The 19,182-nt window shown below is 43.0% G+C and overlaps 1 protein-coding gene across 1 annotated transcript; it reads left to right on the top strand.

Annotated features, from left to right (window-relative positions):
• Positions 1 to 15,242: 15,242 nt before the first annotated feature.
• LOC106570486 (coiled-coil-helix-coiled-coil-helix domain-containing protein 10, mitochondrial) lies at positions 15,243 to 18,508 on the top strand. Its single transcript, XM_014142892.2, has 4 exons — positions 15,243 to 15,441; positions 16,011 to 16,248; positions 17,775 to 17,916; positions 18,274 to 18,508. Exons 1-4 carry the CDS (start codon positions 15,395 to 15,397, stop codon positions 18,291 to 18,293), a joined length of 447 nt encoding a protein of 148 aa, XP_013998367.1. The 5' UTR covers positions 15,243 to 15,394; the 3' UTR covers positions 18,294 to 18,508.
• Positions 18,509 to 19,182: the final 674 nt, after the last annotated feature.

Raw genomic sequence — 19,182 nt, 5'->3', positions numbered from 1 at the left:
TTAACAAAGGATCTTGTGTAATTATGCAGCATGCGTCTGGATGCAGACTTAAAGTGGAGGGGGTGAAGGGGACTAAATGTACAGCTCGCGGCAAGCCAAGATACACACTTCTAATTGATCTCATATTGCTCTTGGCAGTGGGTATCACTAAACTGTTCAAGACGATGTTCAATATCCAATAGAATCCTTGTGCTGAGAGGATATCTTTACTGGAAACAGGCTAATTGAAACTGAACTGTATTGTAACTGCCACATTCCCTCCGTTCTGTAAGAAAGAGGCTAAATACAGTCCTCCTAACGTCCCCAGGGGCCCAAGCCCTGTCCAATGAAGGTGAGCTAGCAAGCAAAACCCCTGGGGAACAATAAGACTACAAAAAGACTACACAATGTTTACAATGTTCTTCTGCTCATGTCAAGACTAGGTCAGCTGTGTCCTCTTCTTCTCTTGGTCTTGATGGACTCCGGCTCGCCAAGGGTCTTTAGTGATTAACCCTAACCCCCCCCACCTCCCTCTCTGTGTGGCTGGTGAACCCTGACCACAGACCAGTCACACCACAAACCAGACATGGGCCTCCCCATCGAGTTCATCAGTCAATCTCCCCCTGTGATTGTATGAACTTGAGATGTCCGCTAATGGAGAAGACAACTATTTTCTTCTCTAACAAACAGGCCACTGGGTTAAGAGTTTATTACCTGGTCTTTATGGTTGGAGGCCGGTTCGGTTATTAGCTGCAATCCGTCATGTCCCTAAGGAGGCTGAAGAAATTTGGCTTGGCCTCTGAGAGGCTCACAAACATCTTTAGATGCACCATTGAGAGCATCCTGTCGGGCTGTATCACCGCCTGGTACGGCAATTGCACCGTCCACACAGCTCTCCAGAGGGTGGCTCGGTCAGCCCAGCACAGTTCCTGCCCTCCAGGATTTTTTCAATGTATTTTATTTATTTAACCTTCATTTAACTAGGCAAGTCAGTTAAGAACAAATTCTTATTTACAATGACGGCCTACCCAAGCCAAACCCAGACAACGCTGGGCCAATTGCGCACCACTCAAAAGTACTCCCAGTCACAGCTGGATGTGATGCAGCCTGGATTCGAACCAGGTACTGTAGTGACGCCTCTTGCACTGAGATGCAGTGCCTTAGACAGGCTGCGCCACTCAGGAGCCCACAGGAATCTACAGCACCCGGTGTCACAGGAAGGCCAAGAAGATCATCAAGCAGGGGCGGAAATCGCGGGGGGGACACGACCCCCCCATCCTGGGAAAAATATGATTTGTCCCCCCCAATATATCACTGAAACATAACTATGTAATTTAAATAATATTAATAATACGCAATGAAAGCAATTGTGCTGATTATAGACACTTAACAGCGCGTTTTTAAGTTTCAAAAGATTGCGACCCCCCCACCCTTTTCCTCACAATGGTTTGATCCACTGGCAAGGTAACAGAGGGGTCGTAGCCACTGTCTGAAAGGCACTCAATGAACGTAACTGACGTGAGGTTAATCCAGTCAATCGCGCACACACACTAGCTGAATATGCACAGCTAGCGCGCAAATATTAACTATTAAGCTAGCTAGTACCTATTCCATTTATGTGGCCTCGTCAAAGATGGAATCTTTGCTATGGTCAATTTATTCCGAGATCAGCATGCAGATGACGTAAGTTAGTGCTTCAAAGTCCCTGTGATAAGGTTAGCGATAAACTGATTTAACCCAGGTAGCAAAGATTATAGCAAACACCACTGAAACTGAATTGGTGTTCGCAAGCTTTGCAAATTCAGCTATTGTTGGAAGCCAGCCAATATGAAACAAACTATTAAAATTACAAAAGGTTGCAGCATATGTTGTGTAAATGGTGAACTCATACAGCTGTCAACTCTTGTCATTTTAATCCGTTTAACATTTGCTAGCTACCTTTTAGATCGAAGCCCAAATAGAATGATAAAAGATAAGATGATAGAAGCCCATCTCCTACTGTAAATAACCAACACACTGTGTGTGTGTGTAGCCAGCCAGCCAGGTAGATAAATGGCAGAAAAATAAAAGACGGACATCAGAGTATTTTTCAGTACACCAAAACGCAAAGTAAGAACCCTAGTAGCCTAATATCTCAAAGACTAGTTGATAAAATGTTCATAAGAAAGAAATGAAATTCTAATGGAAATGTTTCACAATGATGTCATTAGGCAGAGCAGGCAACAGATGGCACACAGACAGCAGAGTTGGGGACAGATATGCAGGTACTGTCAGAGACAGGGAGTCTCAGGTAAGTTTGTTGAGTCTTTGTTTGGCAACATTATGAAAGGTTCTCCATTTTTTTTACTTGTAAAATAGGAACATAATTGGAAAATGCCATGGATACCCCCACTCTCAACTTAAACTGGTGACTGAACTAAGATTTGTTAAAGGCAATGGTATTGCTGTTGTGAATAGTTGTGTAGTTTTGGGTACCGGTAGTTAGGAGTACGGCAAACACCTTATTTCTTTGGTTCCTCAATATACATTTACCATATTACAATGTAGGCTATGTGTTACAGCACTACTTTTGGTGTCCCCCTCAGGAATTGCTCTTGAGAAAATGTCATGTAATTGTCCCCCCCAAAGTTGATATCAGATTTTCGCCCCTGTCATCAAGGACCTCAGCCACTCGAGCCACAGCCTGTTCACCCTGCTGCCATCTAGAAGGTGGAGACAGTACAGGTGCATCAAAGCTGGGGGGTGGGGACACTTGTGGGGGTCGTAGATCAAAACGGAGAACACCATTGTGTTTGTGAGAATCTCCCCTTTCCACAGTGGGGTCATATTAGTTTGTTCGGGCACTACAGACGTTTTCGTGAAAATACCGATTTTCAGGATGTCTCATGGTCTGACTAACACCACTATAGCTCTGCCACCTTTCACCACAGATGAGGAAGTGCAACATAGGCGGATGCGGTGGATTGAGACAATATCTCAGATATCTCTAGCTTAAACTGACGGATGTTGATGGGGATTTTTTTATTATGTAACTTAGATTGACACACCGGTGCATCACGCAACTTTTTTTTAAACAGTCACCACTATCCGGCCTCCAGTACCCTGCCCTGAACCTTAGTCACTGTTACTACCCGGCTACCACCCGGTACTCTACCCGGCTACCACCCGGTACGCTACCTTGCACTTTAGAAACTGCTGCCCTATGTACATAGTCATTGAACACTGGTCACTTTAATCATGTTTACATGTATACACTGTATTCTAGTCAAGGCTCATTCTATATAACTACTGCTGTACACACCTTTTCTATTCATATACTGTCCATAATGTCTATACACCATCATATACTTATACATTATATTCCGCACTCTGACATTGCTCGTTCTGATATTTCTTTCTTTCTTTTATTTATTATGTGTGTATTGTGTTTTTATTTGTATTTATTTTTGATTGCTAGGTATTAATTACTGCACTGTTGGAGCTACAAACAAAAGCATTTCGCTGCACCTGCGATAACATCTGCAAATCTGTGTACTCGACCAATAAACTTTGATTTGATTTGTTAAAACCTTGAAGTGGATCCACACTTTAGAGTGGTGTGGCAGCAAGGGGGCTAAAGGCTAGAAGGGCGGTATAGTGAACCTTGTTCAGAAGAATAGGTCACTGTGCTCCTCCTTGTCTGTGTCTCCCCAGAAGCCTTTTCCTACACCATCACCTCACTACTGATATGTTATCATTGCAAGCCAGCACCACCTCTTGGTTGCAGAGTAAATGCAACTGATGGTCCAGTGGCAACTCAGACGATTCTGTCCTCTTAAAATTCCCTCTCACCCCTCTGGAGATGGATGACCTAGTAACTGAGACCCAGTTGAAATCGCACCCCTGAGTCACCCTGGCCTGTGGTTAATTAATGGTTTTCCTGCCCTTTATTGTCAGGTGCAGCTTTGGGTTGATCAGCCAAGCCAGTTTGTCATTCTTAACCCCCCCACACACAACTCTCTCCCCTGACCCCAATCCCCTGGATCGGGCTGCTGGACCTGGGAATCTATTGGGCCTGCTAGCCACAACAAAGCCAGATGGACAGGCAAGCTGCCACGCAACACCCCTCACCCATAAGGACCCACTTATGGTCAATTATGGGCCCAAATGGACGGTAGAGCAAAGAGGCATGCTGTCCGGCTTAATCGCTGGCAGGTTTCCCTAAAAAGACATAAAAACTCCCCTTTCCTTTTTTTTCCAGAGAACAACACTAAAGTTGAGTCATCTCAAATTACCGGTTGACTCGATAACCAGTTTAAAAGGAGAAAAAACAAAAGTGTTTTATATTTTCTTGGGGAACCAGGTGCGTGTCCAGCAGGGGTGGAGGGGGCTGGTAAATACTGGACCCCCAAACTTTGGATGTTTGGATAGGTAACCTCACAGTAGATTGTGGTAAGTTTGGTTCAAGGTTCCTCTTCTTCTGTCAGAACTGTGTAAAATCCATCAATCCACCATAAAACCTTTAGTTGGGAGTTTGTTTTGTTTTGTCCCATAGAAACTTTAACTACGAAAAAAGGCTCAGTTCATCCTCTTGAAAGAAGCCTTAAAGAGAGCAGAGGAAAGCCATCCTCTTTTGACTGATGCAGTCACAAAGTTCAAGCAGAGCCATAGATAAATAGTGAGGTCATTGTAGTTCCATCAAAAATCACCATGATACACAATCATATTGTTATATACATTAGATTCCGTGCTCCGCCATGCTGCTCAACTGCCATCTACTCATTTTGAAATAAATTGTGTGATTCACCCGCACCTGGCTTTGGCTGCACTTGACTCGAATAATAGCTAGCCGGTCATTAGAGCAATGTTCAAGCACCGATTAAGCCCAATCAAGACCTCACAAAGCAATACCTCGTCCAGAGATAGTTCAACAGTGAAGAACAGGCTAACGAGTTAGAATGGGGGGGCAACCAGGTCAAGGTGGCTAGTGGACCGACCTCAATGGCCTTTCTATAGTCGTCAGACATCCATAAACTTCCTCCAGCGGGCTCGGTGTTGTTCATCAGAGGATCTTAAAGCTGACCACATGTTAATCACACCTCTCCAAGCCAGCCCTTTGTCCACTTCAGTGTTCATTGATCATCAACAGTGGATTGGACATCCCTCTGCTTGCTTTCCTTCACACCTGGATGTCATTTTACTGCCAATTAACTGTGTTTGTGTTTCCCAAAGAGGATTGGCAAAACAAAGACAGCACAAAAAGGTTCCCAAAAGATGTAAAGGTTTCCTATTCATGTCATGTCATATCGTTGAATCTCATTTGCCGTGATATTGCAAAATATACCTGTATTATCGCTGATACAGATGTTCCTATTGTCTTCCTCCTGCTGTAGCTATCTTGTTGCACCACACACAGACACACACACACACACACACACACACACACACACACACCAGATCACATAGGTAGGTAGGTAACGAGCCTGTAGGGACGGATTTCCCCTGAATGACTCAATAGTGACAAACAGTGAAAAACTATTAATAGCAGCCATCCAGTTCCAAAGGCACAGTTTACTGAGATAATGGTCCCCCACAGACCAGGCTGTGGCTCAAGTTTCCTAATGCCTGGGTTAAGTTACAAGGTCATAAAACCAAAGGTTGCCTTCTAAAGGGTTTCTTCAGCCCAGTTTCATGAATACGGGCGATGGTGTTGGTTGAAAAATTGTTTCAAACAGAGCACATATTGTTATAATTTAAATATGTGGTTATTATTACAGTAATAATCCTTTGGATGAGAGTATACTTGATGAGTGGTTTTCTGAAATGCAAACCAACCGACTTTTCAGTTTTCAGTTATCTGAGAGTTATTTTCATTCAGATCATGCAAGTAATTCAATTAATCAATCAAATGTATTTATGAAGCTCTTTTTACATCAGCAGATGCCACAAAGTGCTATACAGAAACCCAGCCTAAAACCCAAAACAGCAAGCAATGCAGATGTAGAAGCACAGGGGCTAGGAAAAACTCCCTAGAAAGGCAGGAACGTAGGAAGAAACCTAGAGAGGAACCAGGCTTTGAGGGGTGGCCAGTCCTCTTCTGGCTGTGCTGGGTGGAGATTATAAGAGTACATGGCCATTTAAGGCCAGATTGTTAGTCAAGATGTTCAAACTTTCATAGACGACCAGCAGGGTCAAATAATAATCACAGTGGTTGTAGAGGGTGCAACAGGTCAGCACCTCAGGAGTAAATGTCAGTTGGCTTTTCATAGCCGAGCATTCAGAGGTCGAGACAGCAGTTGCGGTAGAGAGGAGGAGAAGGTAGAAAACAGCAGGCCCGGGACAAGGTAGCACGTCCGGCTAAGCGGTCAGGGTTCCCTAGAGCAGCAACACGACCAGGTGGACTGGGGATAGCCAGGAGTCATTATGCCAGGTAGTCCTGAGGCATTAGGCCAGGTAGTCCTGAGGGAGAGCGAAAGAATTAGAGGGAGCATACTTAAATTCACACAGGACACCTGTGTGAATTCCCTTTGTGCAGGTAAACATTGTTGTAATTCTACCTACACAATTACAGAGAGACAGAGAGAGGAAGAGAGGAGGGGAAACAACTGTTAGAACGATAGTGGGACCAATTGCATCAAATCCAATAAGACATGAGACTTTTGCTTTTAAAATGATTGATCTAATACCCAAAGCTGAGGATTTGAGGGTCTTTTCCATCTGGTCTCTTTTAGGACATCTTTCTGTTGGGCTAACCCAGAGGGAATGTTCAGAAAAAGTGCCAACACAGGTAATAGCAGTTCAAGTGATTCACAAATGTCATATCCTACAGACACATAAAAGCTTATAAATCGGTCCCATGGTGCTGTGGAATCCATTTTGTTTTACACAGTTGAAGTGAAACAAGTGTGGTATAATTCCCATACCCTGTCTCAGAAACAACTTTGTTTTATATTTGTTATTATGTTGCCCTGTTTATTCAACATTTATTAGTCTCTGGAATAAAATACATCTTTCAAGAGACCTATTGAATACTATGGATTCATGTGGTACTCTTGTAAATTGCACCTGTGATCTTAGACGTTACCCTCAGGTAGCCTTGTAGGCAAAAGTTTATCTATTCAGTGTTAACTGTCATCAAATGAGACCTTTCATGAAATGGCTTTAGTGGCTATGAGTCAAATATGGTATTTCAGACACTTTACAACTAACCTGCAAATCTCTGTTTGTAATAGGAATGGGTCTCAGGTCTAATGCCACAGCTTTCCATATGCATTTGATTCATTTGACAGTTTATGTATTTCATTGGGGTCAATATTCTCAAATTAAGTCATAAAAAGCTGAGATAATGGAGGCAAGGGTATGATAAAGTAATTATGTTTCAGACAGTCTTCAAAGACATGAATTTCCCTTATTCAACCCCCTCAGGTCCTTTTCCCGTATACTGTCTTAATTCAGCGTAGCACCTTTAAACTATTTATCACCCTTTATTCAACCTTTATCCAAGGGAGGCCTATGTGTCATCTCAACTTTGGTGCAGCAATAGGGGATTCATGGGTCATACGGGCCTCGGAGCCGGTTGCTTGACATGGGGATTAGCTAGGTTGGTGGAATTCTGTTATTTTATCTGAACATTGAGCCTGTAACTGTCTGCCAAAGAAATGAGCAGAAAACACAAACATAAGACTTTGCAAAGAAATAACTTCAGACCTATAAATTGTTCCTGTTCTGAAGTCATTATAAATGGAGGTAAACAGGTCAAGAGAAAAGGTGGAGGTTTACAATGAAAACTGTGCTGGAGGACATTGGGCAAAATGCTACCAAAACAGATACCTGAAGCCGTCATTTCACATAAAGCTTTTTAATCTGTCAGGAGCCTGTGAAGAAATAACAAGGTTGTAACTTCCACGTCCAACCGGGAGCAAGAACCTCGAGGTTATTGTGTTAATGTGATGCTGCTTTTAAAACGTCAACAAAGGACCCATGTATTCTTCCCATTCTTTTGTTGGTGTTTCTGTTTTGCAGTAAGTGTGTGTGTGTGTGTGTCCACCAGGTATCCACCCATAAGTGTTGTGCTTTGCACAGGAGGTTGGTGGCACCTTAATTGGGGAGGATGAGCTCATGGTAATGGCTGGAGCGGAATCAGTGGAATGGTATCAAATACATTTAAAAAAACATGGTTTCCATTCACTCCGTTCCAGACATTATTATGAGCCATCCTCCCCTCAGCAGCCTCCAATGTCGCTTTGAGATGAGTAGGGAGAGGTTTTCCACTACCATCAAGCCAAATCAGGACACCTTTCATTGAGGTGTTGCTTTGAGAGTGAGTTGGTTCTCGCTGCCTTGCACAGAGCCAGTGGGTTTTTTCTTTGTGCTAATGTCAGCCCTTTTTAATGACATGGGGTCTCCATGCTCTCTCAAATTCCAGCCAGACCATAAGAGAGTGGTCCCGCCACAGACGCCGCTCCAACCAGCCCCCAGAGGCTCAGTAAAACAGGGAATGGGCTCCAACATGAAAGTTCGCCCCTGAGGATCTAATCACCCCCCTGGCCCCACTCCCCTTCCCCAGTCAGCCTGTGTGCCGCTGACCACAAGAAAGGACCTGGGGGCTGAGACGAGGGGAGGGGATGTGGGGCCGGGGTATAGATTGGGGGTGCAGCTGGCTCGCTCAGCTGGAGAGGTAGCGGTCCATGGCAAAAAATAGGATTGTGAATTTGGCATGATTATTTTATTGCACTGTGATCATGAAAAGATGTTGCCCAGGCATGCAGCCCCACTGACACATACAGTACAGTACACATACTTTTCCAGGAGTGATGTCACAGTATGGCCTTAAGCACCTTCTGTTGTTTAGTGCTTCAGTGAATACAATGCAGTTCCTGTCCACCGAGGAGGGAGTGAGGAATACAATATGCTTAGTGAAGTCTTTTATGGTCCACTGAAGCTCATCAATCACGTGCTACAGTAGGCTAACTGTTGTCTTCATCTCTCAATGTTTTGGTATTTCCCCATTTGCCCTACATGGGGGAATCTTTGAGGTTTACTCATATGGAGAGTCAACACATCAAAAGTCCCTCGGTTATTTATAACCAGAATTACTCTCTCTCTTTTGTACCAGGTGGTCTCATGGCCAGGAGTTGGTCACCACCGGCTGGTCTAACTGAAAGAGATGGCTTATGGGCCTTTTGACTAGTTTATTAGCCTGTAAGCCTTTGTGAGTCATTCTCTGTGGGGAGGCACTGTGGTCATGTGAAGGGAATGGGATTATTCTCTAATGATAACATATCACTTGTGAAACTCAGCACCTGTGATATAGTTGCTGGTTTAAGCAAACTTATCAACATCAGCATTTGATATCACACTCAAGGGGATGTTTTTGGTCACACTCCATATAGCATCACTGGGTTTTGGTTCAACACACTTGTGATCTTGGCGTTTGGTTAAGCTACAGTCTGGGATTTGCGATGTATACCAAAACAAGTGCGATGTGGGGACTCCAGTTTGTTGTTTTTCTAATCGCAGACTGTAGTTTTAATGCTGTAGCCCAGCTGCAAGTCATTGAGATGACTAAGCATGTCAACCTGATAAGAGATGTAATAGTCTCACATAAATGCCCTGGATCACCAATACCATCCCAAACCTCAGAAAACTAAAAGTGGGTAAATCCTACTAATTTCCTCCTCGATTAAACACCCCAAGCAATGCCACAAACTGAGAAGAAATGAACTAGTCCAGTTATAGGCTACATAACCACAGAGTAACTTTGGACACTAGTTCTAAATAAAGACCTTGTGCTGTGTACAGATTTAGGATCTTAATTTGATCACCCTATTGCAGGAGAACATTCTTGTAATGCAGGAAATGTAAAACGTGTAGTATATTTGAGGTTTAAAAAGGCCTTTGAAGTTTCTAATTTCCACTTTGAAATTTCAGACTTGATTTTCCCTTACGAGAAAGGTATCAACCCCTACAAATATGTCCATGCATTATAATCCACATAATAATTAAAATGTTCTGATCCTGAGGCATTATTTTCTTGCTGTAGCAAACTGGCACAAATGAAGATCCTATGTCTGTACAGTCTGGGATTTGGGATGCATACCAAAACAAGTGCATGGTGGGGACTCCAGTTTGTTGTTTTTCTAATCACAGACTGTAGCTTTAATGCTGTAGCCCAGCTGCAAGTCATTGAGATGAGTAAGCACGTCTACCTGATAAGAGATGTAACAGTCTCAAATAAATTCCCTGAATCACCAATCCCATTAGCCTTGCAAAGCCGACTGATCCCGTGAGCTTACATTAAATGTGCTGCTAGTTCTAAATGAATGCATAAATAGACAGGCCATGTCTTTAGCCCTTGTTTTCCCAGACCTTGTGCTGTGTATTGACTTTACATTTACATTTACATTTAAGTCATTTAGCAGACGCTCTTATCCAGAGCGACTTACAAATTGGTGCATTCACCTTATAATATCCAGTGGAACAACCACTTGACAATAGTGCATCTAAATATTTTAAGGGGGGGGTAGAATGATTACTTTATCCTATCCCAGGTATTCCTTAAAGAGGTGGGGTTTCAGGTGTCTCCGGAAGGTGGTGATTGACTCCGCTGTCCTGGCGTCGTGAGGGAGCTTGTTCCACCATTGGGGTGCCAGAGCAGCGAACAGTTTTGACTGGGCTGAGCAGGAACTGTGCTTCCTCAGAGGTAGGGAGGCGAGCAGGCCAGAGGTGGATGAACGCAGTGCCCTTGTTTGGGTGTAGGGCCTGATCAGAGCCTGAAGGTACGGCGGTGCCGTTCCCCTCACAGCTCCGTAGGCAAGCACCATGGTCTTGTAGCGGATGCGAGCTTCGACTGGAAGCCAGTGGAGAGAGCGGAGGAGCGGGGTGACGTGAGAGAACTTGGGAAGGTTGAACACCAGACGGGCTGCGGCGTTCTGGATGAGTTGTAGGGGTTTAATGGCACAGGCAGGGAGCCCAGCCAACAACGAGTTGCAGTAATCCAGACGGGAGATGACAAGTGCCTGGATTAGGACCTGCGCCGCTTCCTGTGTGAGGCAGGGTCGTACTCTGCGAATGTTGTAGAGCATGAACCTACAGGATCGGGTCACCGCCTTGATGTTAGTGGAGAACGACAGGGTGTTGTCCAGGGTCACGCCGAGGCTCTTAGCACTCTGGGAGGAGGACACAAGGGAGTTGTCAACCGTGATGGCGAGATCATGGAACGGGCAGTCCTTCCCCGGGAGGAAGAGCAGCTCCGTCTTGCCGAGGTTCAGCTTGAGGTGGTGATCCGTCATCCACACTGATATGTCTGCCAGACATGCAGAGATGCAATTCACCACCTGGTTGTCAGAAGGGGGAAAGGAGAAGATTAATTGTGTGTCATCTGCATAGCAATGATATGAGAGACCATGTGAGGATATGACAGAGCCAAGTGACTTGGTGTATAGCGAGAATAGGAGAGGGCCTAGAACAGAGCCCTGGGGGACACCAGTGGTGAGAGCACGTGGTGCGGAGACAGATTCTCGCCACGCCACCTGGTAGGAGCGACCTGTCAGATAGGACGCAATCCAAGCGTGGGCCGCGCCGGAGATGCCCAGCTCGGAGAGGGTGGAGAGGAGGATCTGATGGTTCACAGTATCAAAGGCAGCAGATAGGTCTAGAAGGATGAGAGCAGAGGAGAGAGAGTTAGCTTTAGCAGTGCGGAGAGCCTCCGTGACACAGAGAAGAGCAGTCTCAGTTGAATGCCCAGTCTTGAAACCTGACTGATTAGGATCAAGAAGGTCATTCTGAGAGAGATAGCAAGAGAGCTGGCCAAGGACGGCACGTTCAAGAGTTTTGGAGAGAAAGGAAAGAAGGGATACTGGTCTGTAGTTGTTGACATCGGAGGGATCGAGTGTAGGTTTTTTCAGAAGGGGTGCAACTCTCGCTCTCTTGAAGACGGAAGGGACGTAGCCAGCGGTCAAGGATGAGTTGATGAGCGAGGTGAGGTAGGGGAGAAGGTCTCCGGAAATGGTCTGGAGAAGAGAGGAGGGGATAGGGTCAAGTGGGCAGGTTGTTGGGGGGCCGGCCGTCACAAGACGCGAGATTTCATCTGGAGAGAGAGGGGAGAAAGAGGTCAAAGCACAGGGTAGGGCAGTGTGAGCAGGACCAGCGGTGTCGTTTGACTTAGCAAACGAGGATCGGATGTCGTCAACCTTCTTTTCAAAATGGTTGACGAAGTCATCCGCAGAGAGGGAGGGGGGAGGAGGATTCAGGAGGGAGGAGAAGGTAGCAAAGAGCTTCCTAGGGTTAGAGGCACTTGGAATTGAAGAAAAGTGCCTGGCTTACTATCAGTATCAATATTAAATCTCTAAGAGCCATGGGGGTATTGTGTAACTGTGGTGGTGCTCCTCATCAAAATCACAAAACAGGACACAAGTGGCAAATGAATATGGCAAAAGGATAAAGAGGTCAAAGGTTACAGACAAGTGCAATCCCAATGGAATTGGGCCCCTGTAAATACATCAACCACGGCACAAAGAAAATAAACAGAGACACATACACAGAGACACCAATTACCCACCATCATTATAGATGAGAGGCAAACATGCTGGTTTGCTCTGTACCAAAAACACATCAAACAATGGTTCTGTCTGCTTGTGCGTTTTTCCTGCAGCCCACAGGTTCAATTTACTTACGATACCCGACTGATGTTTAATTAATGTGTCTCCTATGGCGACGACTCTCTCCAGGCATTCACAACCACCTCAGAGGCTTGAATTGCAAGAATGTATGGAAAAATATTTACAAGCCATCCATGCTTAAGATTAAGCCTTAAGGGAACGTTTTGTTTTCATCACTCTTTGTGTTTATACTGAACCATACTTTCTACCTTCTCCTAATACAATATGTGCTTACTGTAGTTATTTTTCTGTCTGGCCAAGATTGCAGTACAGCACATTATAAACATCGCATTCATTATGGGTTTCTATAAACAAAACAAGTGCTTAACTGAGATGGATTAAACTCTTTTGACTCATCACATATGCTGCTGCTACTGTGTATTATACAGTATATCCTGCAGCCTTGTCACTTATCCCCTACCTATATGCACATATCTACCTCAATTACTTCTTACCCTTGCACATCTAATCGGTACTGGTACCCTGTCTACATAGCGAAGTTATCGTTAATCTTTGTCTATTTATTCCTCGTGTTATTATTTTTCTATTTTTTCTCTGCATTGTTGGGAAGGGCCGTAAGTAAGCATTTCATTGTCAGTCTACACTTGTTTACGAATCATGTGACAAATACAATTTAATATGCTTCAAAATGGGTTTTACAGAACACACATATTACAAATAAATGATAATTAACAACTTGGGAGTTGTTATTATATTACAGAACCTTGAAATGGCATATTCTTTCGTTTAATTACAGTTTGATAAATTGCTGAGGATTGACTTATTTTCCGCTAGACTTTCAGCGTCATCAAGTGGCCATCAAAGGCAATACATCAGCGAATGACCGATTGAAGATTTTCTTATTTGACTACAGTAAAGTGAGTACGGTTACATGCGCACAATAATGCGATTATTGTGGATAGTCAGATTAATATAATAGTTCGGTTAAAACGTTTACATGCTTTGCAAGAATAACGATTTCCCTAATAATCCTGTTTACATGGACACATCTGAAATCAGGCAACCTGATGCCACGCTGATAAATGCAGAAAATGGCCAATCAAAATAGACGTTCTACCACAGCGACCATGTTATTTTTGTGAAGCATATTTTATTCTGATTTCGGACATTAAAGTTTATATGCGAAAACTACTTCTAAAACGCATACAACCACTTGTTAGGAAGCTTATTATAGCTCAATGTTCCGAACTCGCGTTAATAAGGATCCGCCCCTTTTTTCCATTTTCGCCTAAAAGGGCATATCCAAATCTTAACTGCCTGTAGCTCAGGACCTGAAGCAAGGAGATGCATATTCTTGATACCATTTGAAAGGAAACATTTTGAAGTTTGTGGAAATGTGACATGAATGTAGGAGAATATAACATATTAGATCTGGTAAAAGATAATACAAAGAAAAAACATGCGTTTTTTTGTACCATCAACTTTGAAATGCAAGAGAAAGGCCATAATATATTATTCCAGCCCAGGCGCAATGTAGATGGCAGCAGTGTATGTGCAACGTTTTAGACTGATCCAATGAATCATTGTATTTCTGTTATAATTTTTGTGTCAAGACTGCCCAAATTTGCCTAATTGGTTTATGAATAACTTTTTTCATTCATAACTGTGCACTCTCCTCGAACATTAGCATGGTATTCTTTCACTGTAATAGCTACTGTAAATTGGACAGTGCAATTAGATTACAAATAATTTAAGCTTTCTGACAATATCAGATATGTCTATGTCCTAGGAAATCTTCTTGTTACTTACAACCTCATGCTAATCGCATTAGCCTACGTTAGCTCAACCGTACCGCGGGGGACCCACCGATCCTGTAGAGGATTTATTAAAGAGGGAGGCTCGCTCGGCTGGTGCTAGCATATGTGCAGATCAAATACACTGCTGGAATGCTGATTAAGTTGTTTATTTGTCCTAATAATTAGAAAGATTGCTCAGAAAACCACGTGTTTAATCGGTGTATGCTTACTTTGATGTTGCCCGTACACTGATTTAAAATGAGCAGAGTAAAGTGGTTACATGACTATTGTATAATCTGCCTACTGCCATAATCAGTTTAATATCAAATTATTAGTGTGCATGTGGTTCTGATGAAAATGTATGTGTAGCTAGATACTTTGTTGACCAGTCAGAGTGCAGTATACTGTGTCCAAAAACACAGTTTTTGTTACTGCAGTAATTTTGCAGTGTACTGCAATTAGAATGCAGTTCAACTGCAGTTATTCTGCAATTACTGTGTACAAAATACTACAGTCGACTGCAGTTACTGCACATTTACTGCAGTTTAAAAACTGCATTTTTTTGTAAGGGATTGGCTAGTTCAACAGAGATTTGGGGACACTGGAACGTCACTGAAAGCTTGTCATGCTTGCCTAATCTTATTATGCAGTCAGAGAAACGTCTAGAAAGTTTTCATAATCTGTTTACCTGTTCTCTACAACTGTTGTCAGAGTTTTAGAATTAAGAATTAACAAAGTACCTATTTTGTTTGTAACGTGATTGTAAAAAAAAAAAATGCATCGTTGTACTGAACTCCAGGAAATCGGTAATCACATTTTAAAGTTATTTTTACTTATACCTACTCGTATACATGCGCATGCGCTCCAGACAATCCACACAAGGTCACTGGCACGTGTGCAGGCTGTCATCAAGACCCAATCACGTTACAACAGCCCTTGGAAGAAGACACTTTATATAAACGACGACAAGTTTACCTTGGCAGAAACAGCTTGAAGTGGTAAAGAACATCTGCATCAAAAATGGCAAGAGGAAGTCGCAGTGCCAGTCGTTCTTCGGCACCAGCCAGGTAATGTGTTTTCAACGATTATGCAACCGATTCAGATGACGGTTTAATTACAAAGTTACAGCCACGTTTGCGTAGCATTTTACAGGTTATTGTAGTATATAACAATTGTAATTGGATGACACACAACTGTTTTAGAAATACAGCCTTAAACTACTGCCAAATCACTTTTACACTTCTAATAGCAGAGATCCTGTCATTTTTCAGTTATTGACCCCAAGGGCACTGGGTAGGTCAACATTTCCTAGTGAAGTTTGCACAAGCCAAATACCAAGTTATGCCATTCAACTTCAACAAATGTTGTTTCTTATTGTCATTCAGAAGATGTTTTGCCTGTATTCATTCTAGATTATGGTAATCTATTTGGGTTTATATGATTAGAGCTCAGCTGCTTACTAATGTATCAGGTGATGTGCAGGGATGCCTGATGCAACATAATAACAATTGTAATCAGTGCAAGTGATGTCAGAGTGACGATGTTGCATCAGTCTGACCCCCGTCCCCCTTTTAGTTATGTAGCTGTTCTGTTTTAGAGGCCATGTTGGCTTCATTGTGTTTTTTTATATTTCCAGCTCAGCTCCGACCTATCATCCCCCGTCCCAAAATTCCCCGTCCCCAGTCGCTCCAGCCCCGTCAGCCCTGGCTGTTCCTGCTGCACCCCAAGGACCCGGCCTGATGGCCCAGATGGCCACCACCGCGGCCGGGGTGGCAGTGGGCTCTGCCATGGGCCATGTCATGGGCAGTGCCCTCACTGGCGCCTTCAGTGGTGGCAGCCCTGACACAGCCAGTCCCACCGCCAGCACATACCAGGTGAGCAGGTCAGGGGGCTGTTAAGAAACTGTGAACGGAAATAGGCAGTGTTACAATACTCCTAAATGGCTTTCTATTCTTCAGAAACATTGACAGGGGATAGAACTAGATTAGTTTTCACTGTAGGCTATTGCTTTCACCAAAGCAATGGACTAGAAGGAAGTTTTGGTCTATTCTGGTTGGGACATTGCACTGGTGAGGTCATCCCAAATTCTTACCTTTTTGTCAAACAAATTGAATGTAGGTATGTTGTCTGGAAAGAACAACAGCCCAAAATAAGATGTACTGTTTCTGTCTGTTCTGACAGTACCAAATTTGGTGTGGCTGTTGGACAGCAGAGGATGTCTCTAAGAGGCATTACTGACTTTGGCAGCCATGGTGAAGATAAGCTACTGCCCTAAGTGATTTGACCCTTCAGCTTTCAAATTGCATTTTAAAATGTAACCAAACAATGTTGTTGGACATTCAGTATTGTGTGGTTGAAGAACCGAAAGAACTCTCTCTTAAGTGTGCAAAAAACAGATGGCGGGATCTTGGGTATTTAAAAATGTGACGTCGCAGTTTGATATGTTGCAGTTTGATTCCTTGATAGAATTTCTGAAAATAGAACTAGACCTGCCCTAGAAAGCCCAAACTCCTTTCTTCAGCTAAGTGAGCTCATGCTAGCTACATTTACATTTCAGTCATTTAGCAGACGCTCTTATCCAGCCTGACTTACAGGAGCAATTGGGGTTAAGTGCCTTGCTCAAGGGCACAGACAGATTCACCTATTCGGTTCTGGGATTCGAAGCAGCAACCTTTCGGTTACTGGCCTAACGCTCTTAGCTTCCCCGCTGCCTGCCGCCCAAGAAGAGTCACATTAGACTCCTTGATGTCAGACATTGAGTCTAGACGAAAACAGAGCATCATCTGGCGCTGACAGTGTTACAATATCTATACCTAATAGTTGCAAACAATGAAGGATCTATTGTTTTAAAGGAAGCATGGGATGTCTTGAAAAGTGCCATGATTCCAACAAGTGGTTGTTGTATTGATTCTATGTTATAGTTTATGAATTTGACTGCGCTAAGTATTAAATCATGTCAACCTGCCCTTGCAGTTTTGGATGCTGACTATCATGTAGGCCTAGCCATAGCAAAGGAAGGCTCTAGATACACAAGCAACATTTTTAAGCTAGCTTGTCAATACTGTCCTATGAAATCTCTGCAGAACCAGTTTAAAGGTGAACTATGCAGAAATGATTTTACATGAAAGAATACAGCTTGGAACCTGTCACTCTTCAGTAAACTAGCACTTTTATAGCTTCAACAGTGTTGAATATTTGTATTCTTCAAGCAATTGCACTTCACTACTATATCATAGATATAAAGGGCAGGTGGAAATCTTGCGTAATGTACCTGAGATGGCATGGAGATTTAGATAATGTCTGTCACACTGTAGTCAAATCAGTGCTTGTTAATGGTAATGCAGATGTCTACAGTACCTTTGACAGGTGACTTATTAAGGGTATGTCTGTGCCATTACAGGAGGCCCCTCGACCTGCCTCATCCCAGCCGGGCCCATGCATGTTTGAGGTGCGACAGTTCCTGGACTGCGCCACCACTCAGGCTGACCTCAGCTTGTGTGAGGGCTTCAATGAGGCGCTCAAACAGTGCAAGGGCTCACACGGTAAGGCTCTCCTTAATGATTGGTAGCTAGGAATTATGAACACCCAATTGTATCACAGGACACTTGGTTAAACCAATGACTTAGAATAAATAGAACATGCAAGTCTACTCAATTTCTGCTCAAAAGAATGATCTATAATTCTGTGGTATAACCATAAGATACAGTATTAGTCAGATTTAGAAGTTAAGACTTGGCTATGTGTATTTCAACACAAGACATGGATGTGCTTGTGCTTTATTTCATTTTTAAATCAACTTAGGGCTCAGAAAATGATAAATACTAACTGTTTTGGAATATGATTTGCAGATTGTTATTTTACAAATGAATTGACCTTGTCTTTGGTTGTTTTTCCTTCAGGTGTGACATCACTGGTTTGAGCGAGGGTGTTGTGCGTCATAACAAGACACCATGTTAGGATAAATACCTACTGTAGACAGATGAGCCACTCGGTCATGAAATAAACTCTATTCAACTAACTCTCCACTATTGCAAGAAAGAAATGATGTTTGTTGACATGTAAGGAAATGTGTGCTGTTTGATTATTTTGGTAATGTATATGATATTGTGAAATAAAGAGCTGCTATTTACTTTCTGCTGGAGGCCTGTTCAGTCTTTCACTTTTTTTAAAGTAAGGATGGTCAGATACCTTGGTTATCCATTAACATGACCCTGGGAATGAAGTGCTTCAGATGAGGACAATGGGCAGGTACAGTAGATGATGGTATCCAAGTGGTGCCTAGATGAAAGACAATTAACGCATTTTTCGATGTCCAAATTTAATGTGTTCTTTTAAACATGAAATACATTATGAAATAAAGCTTTTATGAAAATTCCAAAGCCAAGGATAGTGAGCATTTATGCTTATGCTATTCAATTGCCAAAACATTTAAGATATTCCATTGTCTCTGTCAGGTCCACATTGGGTAGGACATCAATAGAAAATTATAATTAAATAATACTGTTTCAATTGTGTAAATTACTTTTATTTGATGACTTTGTTTTTCATTCCTTAAAGTCATAATTTCTGCTCAGGCAGTAGCAGTCTGCCAGCCAAACCTAATGTTATCTATGTGCTCCCCATACTGTGCTGTATTTAGTCATCCTAGTTAGCTAGCCTAGCCTACCTAAGTAGCCTACGCTGCAGAGGTATCTGACAATCATTTTACTAGTTCTTCAACGTAGATAAGGCATACTTTCACGAACTGTCTCTGTTCATCTCGCTGTAGTGTTGTGTACATACCATCTCATGATCTGAAATAAAAGCAT

Source organism: Salmo salar, chromosome ssa01, assembly GCF_905237065.1.
Source record: "Salmo salar chromosome ssa01, Ssal_v3.1, whole genome shotgun sequence".
Lineage (NCBI taxonomy): Eukaryota > Metazoa > Chordata > Actinopteri > Salmoniformes > Salmonidae > Salmo > Salmo salar.
This window is presented reverse-complemented; position numbering and strand designations above follow the sequence as displayed.